At 44.6% G+C, this 9,831-nt stretch overlaps 1 protein-coding gene across 8 annotated transcripts in view; it reads right to left on the bottom strand.

The window, feature by feature from the left end:
• Positions 1 to 9,831, bottom strand: part of Helz (helicase with zinc finger) — a 169,527-nt gene that overhangs the window by 43,518 nt on the left and 116,178 nt on the right. For all 8 annotated transcript variants that reach the window (XM_031353638.1, XM_031353640.1, XM_031353639.1 and 5 more), the window contains 2 exons: positions 4,334 to 4,517; positions 1,402 to 1,630 (listed from right to left, as the gene is read on the bottom strand). In XM_031353638.1, the coding sequence (XP_031209498.1) occupies positions 1,402 to 1,630; positions 4,334 to 4,517 (413 nt within the window). The remainder of the gene's footprint in view (positions 1 to 1,401; positions 1,631 to 4,333; positions 4,518 to 9,831) is intronic.

The following is a 9,831-nucleotide window of genomic DNA, read 5'->3' as shown; positions in this document are numbered from 1 at the left end:
GGGTCAGGGGAGGGTAAGTAAAGAGCCAGTATGTGGGCCCAGGCCTCTAATCCCAGGACTGAGGAGTGGGGACAGAGGACAGAGGAGGAGCTGGGCAGGGACAAGGTCCTTAGGCAGTCAGAATAGTCAGCTGGTAAACTCCAAGTGGAACTGATGAGAGACCTGCCTTGAAACCATAAGGTGGAAGGACTGGGGTCACAGGTCAGTGCTTAGGGACCCCTGGTGTTCTAGAGGACCCAAGCTTGGTCCCCAGCATTTCTATCAGGTGGTTCAGAACTACCTGTAAGTCTAAAAACCTGCCCTCATGTATACACATCCATACACAAATATATAATACACACAATACAAAATAAAAAATTATTATAAAATAAAATAGAGTGGAGAGTAATCCTAACATCAGAAAGAAGTACCTGCCTTTAATCCCAGCACTTGGGAGGCAGAGGCAGAGGCAGAGGCAGAGGCAGAGGCAGAGGCAGAGGCAGAGGCAGAGGCAGAGGCAGGAGGATCTCTTTGAGTTCAAAGCCAGTCTGGTCATAGAAAGTTCTAGGACAGTCAGAGCTGTCTAGAGACCTAGAGACCCTGACTCAAACAAAACAAGCAGGAACCTTAAAAGAAAATGGCTACAAAATTATCAAAACTTGGAACTGAGATTTATTATAATATATACATATATGAAATCATCTAAAATAAATTTAATCATAAAATTAAATTTTTAAGAAATTAAAGTAACTACAAAGCAAGGAGAGGAGAGAGGCAGTAGACACTATACAATTTAAATGTGACTGGAGGTCCACGGAACACCCATCTTAGGCTCTGGCACTAGCTGCCCTCTTCCTTGAGACTTTAGCCACAGGTAACCACAGAGCTCCCTGGTCACTTCCAAAGTCAGCCTGCTGGGGAGGCCTCTGAGTGCAGCCTTTCTAGTCAACATCTCACCTCATCTCTTACCCCTAAGTGTTCCTCCTCCCTCTCTCTCTCACTCCCTCCTCCCCCTGCTCTAAAAGTCAAACCCTACTCGATGTTCTCATTCAGTTTGTTGTCAATCAACTTTCCTGCCCTGTAGAGTGTAAGCAGCACAGAGACAGAGATGTTTGTGTGTTTTTCTCACTGACCATCCCTGGGCTGAAAGAGTGCTGAGAGCAAAGACTCACTAGGGGGCATCTGCTAACTGCTTGAAGACTCAAGTACACTGAGGTCTCTCTGCTGATTGCTCGCTGACTAAAATGAAGCATGCATGTACCATCAACAGACCTAACGAACAGATCTCTCACTAATACTGGACATCAGGTAACAGTAAGCTAGATTTTAATTTACCGTGTGGTCTTACAAACACATGCATAAAAATGTAAATTATTCCATATTTCCCATTGAAATTCTCTCAGTTCAGTGACACAGACTTACCTACACCTTCCAATAGAGCACAGAGCAACGGGATCGCCCACGACAGCAACCAAGGACTGTGCTCTGGTGATGGCTGTATTGAGAAGTTTGTAGTTGGATAGAAAACCGTAATCTAAGTCCTCAGTGGAGTCTTCCAGAAGTTGTTCTTTCTTTTTAATTGGCGTCTGCTTGTGCTTGCAAGTGTGGCGTGTACGCACTGTGCTAAGAAACAGAACTCTGAATTGCTTTCCTACAAAAACATTGAAAGGAAAGACAGATCATCACTCTGCACCGGTGATACAGTAAATCTTACATCTTTAAAATGGTCCTGGCTAAAGCGCAGGGGCTGGTGGAGACACCAGAGATCCCGACCATATGCACCGCTGTAAGTGCGTGGCTGCTCCGACACCGTGGCATTTCCTCAAAAGAGAACCACAGTGACCATCTCATCTAGCAAGTACACTTCACACAAACCCCACCAAACTGCAAGCAAGGTCTCCACAAGGTCGCTGCACCCAGGCTCACAGAAGCCTCCATCACGATGCCAAAAACTGTGACCCAGAGAGTACAGACACTCCAGTGTGACTACACACGAGTGACCCAGCTGACACATGCTACCATGTGAATGACCCTCGGGGGCACTGCATTCAGTGAACAAAACCCAGTCACAGAAGGTCACGTGTAAGTTGAGGAAAAAAGTTGTAAACTGGACCCTGGGATCTCAGTGTGTCTGACCCCAAGCACTTTGGGTCAGAGCTACTCAGGCTGTACTGCCTGAATCTAATTACAAGAGGCCTAGAGTACTGAAACTCCCACAGAGAGAAGGGAGAATAGACTAGAGTTAGCCAAGGACAGGACAGGAACAGGAGGTATTATTTAATGGGCACAGAGTCTCCATTTAGAAAGACGGACAGTTCTTGCAGTGGTTGGTGGTGAGGACTACACCACAGGACGCACTACTGACCACTGAACTGCACATGAAATGCTCAAAATGATTAAATTTTGTTGTGCACATTTTACCATACACATAAAAGAGGTTATTTTATGATGTTGTTTTGCCTTTGAAAACATGCCAACATCATCTTACTAAATTGCCAAGGCTAGCCATAAACATACTATGTGGTCCAGGCTGGCCTCAACCCCTAGTGTTTGGATTCTCCTGTCTCGGCCTCCTGAATGCTCACATCCCAGGTATGTACCACCACGCCTCACTTAATTTTTTTCCTAATCATATTGCTAGGGCCAATCTATCATATTGCTAGCAATAATCTGTGAGGTTATCTAGGCCAGCATCCACCCAGCACAGCAGCCCTCTCCTTGAAGCAGGGCCATTCAGTCCCCTGCCAAGCAGAGTGTACACAGCTGACGTCACAAAGAAGCTTTATGGAGTCTGGCTTCCTACTGTTTCTTACAATAATCTAACACCCCTCATTCTACCGCAAGGCTCCAAACATTTGGTCTCTAGTTTTTTCTTCTTTAACCCCACATTTTCACCTGCTCCCACCCATATGGACGTACAACAGAGTATCAGCTGGCATACATCTACTCTTCGAGCAGAGCATTTGTGTCCATTACTAAAATACCCAACTGAGTGAGGCTGGGATGGCGTAAAAGGGGACTTCGTGCTCCCCAGGATCCAGACACTGGGTCACTCTTCCTGTGTTTCTCATGCACCTAACACTACTAGGCTTTTTCTGGTGTTCATATTATAATACTGCTTCACCTGGTTCTGGAGGCATGGGTGTGCCGTAGGACATGAGGCCTAGCCAGAGCAGTGCTGGGAAGCTCATCTGGTGGTGCAGATAAGAAAGCGCCAATACACTGACCAACTCTGCCACCACCCAGGCCCAGATCCAGGACTCCATGGTGTCCCACCCCAAAATCTACACCATCTAAAAATGGTTGGGGAAAGTGAAAGAGTCAGTCCTGCTGATCCAAAGCTGCAGGATCTCCATGACCCAGGGCAACACTGCAGGATCTCCATGACCCAGGGCAACCACAGGATCACTGGGAGGAGTCCCAATGAGGACCCAATATTGATGGAGCCACAGAAGCCAGAGATCTTGAACCAGACCAACGACTCATTGCAAAGAACATTTGCAAGTGAAGATGTATGGACAGAGACATATAACTGTGAGACACACTGTGATACACTACAGTGTCAGTGAGATGTTTTCTATGCTTTATTTTGTTGTTGTTTATTTGTATGTGTTTTTTTTTTTTTTTTAATTTTGGGGGAGAGAATGAAAGGACAAAGGGCAGATATGAGGGAATGGGGAGATGAGTGGGACTGGGATACATGATGTGAAACTCACAAAGAATCAATAAAAAGATAAAATAATAGCTGGGCAGTGGTGGAGCATGCCTTTAATCCCAGCACTTGGGAGACAGAGGCAGGCAGATTTCAAGGCCAGCCTGGTCTACAGAGTGAGTTCCAGGATAGGACAGCTAGGGCTACACTGAGAAACCCTGTCTCAAAAAAAACAAAAAACAAAAAACAAAAACAAAAAAAATATTTAAAAGGCACAAAATTTAAAACAACTCATTTCATGAACAGTGAAAACAAGTTTGCAGACACTTGGTTACTTAAGAAAGTCTACAGATAACGTATTGCAAATCAGTTCCCCAAATGCAAGACAAACAGCATGTATTATTTATAGATTGCTATGGCTATATCATGTAGATACTTGTGGAATTATATAATTATGGTGATAAAGTCAATTTGTTAATACTATCTTAATTTGAGTATTGGAACCTTAATAAACATGTAAATTTAATGTTAAAGAACTTGTATCATTGCTGGTCAAAATGTAATGAAGTTTCTTTCTTTCTTTCCTTCTTTCTTTCTTTAATATTATATTTCTTAAAGACCTACCATTTAAGGGAATTAAAAATCTAATGTGGACACATCTTAAGACATTTGAACAGCATGACTCATCCCAATGACACTGACCTTGGACATTGAGCACCCTTTCCACATTCACGTCTGAGAGCCTCTTCTTGCGAAGCTCAGCTCGTATTCTAAACACCTGGTCAGCGTATGGCGTCACCACACCGATGCTGCCGTCATCTAACTTCCCCCATGCCACTGGCCACTTCCGTCTTAGCTCTTCTACACGCTCCACCACTTCAAATACCTTTAAACAAGCACACGTGTTAAAATTACCACCAGTGTTTGGATAAAGAGTATGGTAACTGAGACAAACTGATACAGGATCACATTTCAGCAAATGCCATTTTAAAAACCAATCTACAAATGGGAGTAGCACATTCCTGATATGAACATGGAATAGAACATTGTTGTCACATTTCAAACAGTAAAATCTTGTAATAATGTGACTAGTAGAAACACTGCAACCAAGACAGTGTGCTGGGAAAGTGGCCACACCTTCCACAGCCTCTACTCTTAAAGTAAAAAGGGCTGGAGTGTCACAGTAAAGCAGGACAGGAGGGAAGCGACTGCACACCACCGTGGTGGTTCTCAGTCCTCTCTAAAGCAAGCCAAGGAAACTACCCAGCCAACCAGAAGGCTCTTACAGTCAGTCAGTGTGCCAGACTCCCAGGCCCGGTACTGTTGCCCTGTCCCCTACTGATCTAACTAAGTCAACCCTCCGACAGCTGCTAGGTGACACAAACCTCCGCAAGGACTAGACAAATTTCAAATAGACTTTCAGGATCTGTTCCTATTTGTGATACAAGTTCTGCCAGCCCATTGCATGAATTTTCTGCAGTATTTTAGAAAATAGGTTGTTTAGACCCGCTTCCTAGGTTACACAGGGTTGTTAGTATAGGTTGATCTACGGTACTCAACAAATTATCAAGAAGTTTCAATGTTTGTCACAAATTAATGAAACAAGTTCCTTAACTCCAAAAAAAGGTTCTTATTAGAAAACAGCCCTGTCTATCTGTCTATGTACCCATCTATCCACCTACATGCCTATCTACTATCTATCTATATCTATCTATCCACCTACATGCCTATCTACTATCTATCTATATCTATCTATCTACCTATCTACTATCTATCTACCTATCTATCTATCTATATCTATCTATCTATATCTATCTCACTATCTATCTATCTATATCTATCTCACTATCTATCTATCTATATCCATATCTATCTCACTATCTATCTCACTATCTATCTCACTATCTATCTATCTATCTATCTATCTATCTATGGCAAGTTCAATTCAGAGCCAGAAAGACTCTAGTGGCACAAAGCTAAAGTGGAAAATTTAAATGATACCTTTTAAGTATAGTATTTATTTACTATTTACTATCATTTCTATTTGAAATCACAGTGCTTACTGCAATAGGGAACATAAAAGCATGTCTCTGTCCATGTGGACAGATGTAGGCCAGGTGAAACACAGTAGACATTCTGACACAAAACCACCACGGAGTTTCCACTGTGAAGCAACACCCTACCCACTAGCCTCTCTTTTCCCTCCATTCACATTCTTACACTTTAGGCAGCAAAAAATGGTATCAAAATGAAAATTGCCTCCTGACAGATCTATTGTAGACCAGTCAAAATCAGCAAAAACCCCAGAGACTGATCAAAGACCTTACAAGCAAGGAAGAAGCATCTATTTAACAAAATCTGCAGACTCTCTGTAAGAACTGTGAGCAGCTGGGGCAGTCACCCTGGGGACTGCTTCCTCAACTGCTTTAGCAGCCAGTTTCCATCTCCCTCAGATGTTGATCCCTGTGCTGAAGGAGCTATTGCAGGTGGTTTTAGCAGCCGGTAAACATTGCAGACTCTATTTCCCACAGTTCACCCCTGCAAAAGGCCTGTATTGCGTAGCTGGCAGCAGCTGGGTAGAACCTACACCCCTGTGCCCACATCGTATGGCACAGGGGAGATCTGAGCAAGACCACAGGAGAATGGAAGACCCGTGGCAGTCAGGCAGTCACCTGGAAGACCCTAGTGTGTGCTGACCAACTCAGCTGCCATCTGGGCCTAGAGCCAGTGCTTCAGGTTGGTTGTCTTAGTCAGGGTTTCTATTCCTATACAAACATCATGACCATGAAGCAAGTTGGGGAGGAAAGGGTTTATTTGGCTTACTTCCACATGGCTGTTCATCACCAAAGGAAGTGAGAACTGGAACTCAAGCAAGTCAGGAAGCAGGAGCTGATGCAGAGGCCACAGAGGGATGTTCTTTACTGGCTTGCTTCCCCTGGCTTGCTCAGCCTGCTCTCTTATAGAACCCAAGACCTCCAGCCCAGGGATGGCACCACCCACAAGGGGCCCTACCCCCTTGATCACTAATTGAGAAAATGCCCCATAGCTGGATCTCATGGAGGCACTTCCCCAACTGAAGCTCCCTTCTCTGTGATAACTCCAGCCTGTGTCAAGTTGACACACAAAACCAGCCCGTACACTGGTCCACCTCAACATCTACTCCATCTCCAAGCTACTTGAGTGTCTGAAGGAGCGAGTGCTGCACAACCAGATCCAGGAACACTATCAAGGATCAAATCCTCAAGCATAGCTGTGGTCAAAGCTGGCACCTGACACAGAACCACAGAGACCACGGAAGCTCCCAGAGGAGACAAAGCAGGGGCAGAGGAGTCTGCAGGCTCATAGTGTCCCCAGAAAACTAGAGAAGGGCAGGTCCTAGGGGAAGTTGCTTTTAAAAAGTAGACTCACAAAACTGGAAGGAAAGATGGCAGAACAGAGCCATGTGCACGGGGGAGGTGCCGAAGGGTGTGGGAGTAAAGAGATATGGGCAATATATTGCAGCCAGGGACCATGTCAATGTTCATGGTCCATGTTGCAGCCAAGGGCAGTATGGATGTCTGTGGTGTATGCTACCATCAGAAGTTCATGTTCCGTGTTCCCACCAAGGACCATGTTGATGTCCATGGTCCATGCTGCCTTTTATGCCATGCTGGGATCCATGGCCCTGCTGCCCAAGTGGAGGCCATGTTGATGTTCATGGCCCAAGCTGACACCAAGGGCCATGATGGTGTCTGTGTCTGTGCTGTAGCCAGAACCCATGTGGAAGCCTGTGGTCCATGCTGCCCCTGACTATAGGGGCAAGGAAGCCTCTTTTTGTAGTGGTATGGATGACTGCAGACACAGCTGAAAATAAGAGGCACATAAGAATTCTGTGACAACTTCTCTCCTGCCCCACCCCACCCCCAATAAAGAAGCAGTCTAAACAAGAAGTTATTGAAAAGATGAAGAGAACTCTTTAAAATTGTGATAAGGATGCTGAAGTGTAGCTCTCCCCAACTGATGGCTTCTAGTAGGAGGAGCAGAGGACGACCACACTCATTTTTCTATAAGGGGCTGGCCACTGGGAGTTTGACCATGCTCCAGTGAGTATACGGGCAACACAAATTGGACTTGGTATTTTTTTTCTTCTTTTGTTTTGGGGGAGGTCACAAGGGTGGGAGTGGACCTGGGAGGACTGGGAGGAGAATGTGATTGGGGTGCATTATGTGAAATTTCCAAATAACCAATAAACAAACAAACACAGAAGAGAAGAGGGCAATCTTTCTCAGGACCGAAACCTACTCTATGGCCACTCCGCAGCCAGTGAGCAGCAGTGGCCCCAACTTACATTGGTCTAAATGCAGAAGACTTTCCTGGAGTCTAGAGACACGGCTCAACAGTGAGCAATCCTTTCGAGTCCTCCAGAAGACCTGTGTTTGGTCCCCAGCACGCATGTGGGCAGCTGACAGACACATGTGTGAGACTTCAGCTGCAGAGCACCTAATCCCTCTGGACTGAGCAGGCATCTGGACTCAGATGCAGACCCCTACACTTTGACACATCAAAAATAAAATTTAACCAAGCAGTGGCACACACATCTTTAATCCCAGCATTCAAGAGGCAGGGGCAAGAGGATCTCTTGTTCTGAGTTCAAGGCCAGCCTTGTCTACAGCATAAGTTCCAGGACAGCCAGAGCTACGAAAAGAAACGCTGTCTTAAAAAAGGTAGGTAGGGCCGGGCAGTGGTGGCACACACCTTTAATCCCAGCACTTGGGAGAAAGAGGCAGGCGGATTTCTGAGTTCGAGGCCAACCTGGTCTACAGAGTGAGTTCCAGGACAGCCGGGGCTATACAAAGAAACCCTGTCTTGAACCCCTCCCCCCCCAAAAAAAAGGTAGGTAGATAGGTTGGTCGATCGGTCGGTCGATCGATAACAGCAAAATGCAAGCCTCACAAGCTGGCAACACTCTGCCGAGAAACCCAACTCCAGTTGGATCACAATTAGAGCAATTTGTGCCCTGAAAACTTGAAAGACACCTGAGATGAAAAAAATACTCCAGCAGCATCCAACAATCTCTGCTGATGGAGGGACTCAGCAGACAAGAAGCAGCTCAGGGTAAACAACCCAAAGTAAGAAAAACTAATGAAGAAAAATTACCAAAGGAACATCGTTAAGTTCCAAGATGTGCCTGATATTAGAGAAGATCAGATGAAGAAAAGAAAAAAAAAATGCATTAAATATATTCAAAGAAAATTGGCAGGAAAGTTTCTGACCCTAACAGCCAGCCTCACTGTTTCTGGAAAATAGCCAAGAGAATCAAAGTCAAGAGATGCCATCCCACCTGAATCACTACTGCACTGTTCATAGCAAGTTGTAGGATCAGCCAGCTGTCCATGAATGGATTAACAAAGTATAATATAAATATAAGTACACACACAAAAAAATGTGGTTTTATTCAGCCATCAAAAAGAAAAAAATATGCTAGGTTTTCTTTTGTGGGGTGATGGACAGGAAAATGGATGAACTAGAGATCACCATAGTAGGTCTGAAATAAACCAACCTCACAAGGACAAATAGCATATGTTATCTCTCACATGTGTAAATGTAGGAGAAAGAATGGTTATCAGGAATAAGAAAGTGGGAGAGAAGAATAAACATGCCCAAAGTACTTGATATACATGCATGATAACGCCATAATGAAACCTGTTACTCTTTACAAGTGATGCATTTGAGTCAAAAGGCTCAAAGTCAAAGACAAAAGTGAAATCTTAAAAACAACCATGTTTATAAAGAGACTCTAAGATAAAGACATAACTTCTCATCGGAAAAGAAAAAAAACAAAAACAAACGAACAAAAAAACAGAGGCCAAAAAGAGAAGGGGAATTCAGCATGGTGGGGGAAAAATTGACCAAAAATCTCACATCCAGCAAAACTTTCAAAACTGGGGCAAAATAAAGACATTTCCAGATAAACAACACCTGAGAGAATTCCCTACTAGCAAAATAACTGGCCAGAAATGCTAAAGAACACTCTACAGTCTAAACCCAAATGTCAGCACACAGCAGTGCACACCGCCAGCGTGCTGCTGGCAGCCTGACCCTGAGCTCCACAAGAGGCTCAGCACCACTGTTCCTTTCCTTCCTCCCCCAACTGATGTAAGAGAACTGGAGAAAATACTGAATGCCAAGCTCCAACATATATAAATGCACTGTGTGGACAG

The sequence above is a fragment of the Mastomys coucha genome, unplaced genomic scaffold, assembly GCF_008632895.1.
Source record: "Mastomys coucha isolate ucsf_1 unplaced genomic scaffold, UCSF_Mcou_1 pScaffold5, whole genome shotgun sequence".
Classification (NCBI taxonomy): domain Eukaryota; kingdom Metazoa; phylum Chordata; class Mammalia; order Rodentia; family Muridae; genus Mastomys; species Mastomys coucha.
This window is presented reverse-complemented; position numbering and strand designations above follow the sequence as displayed.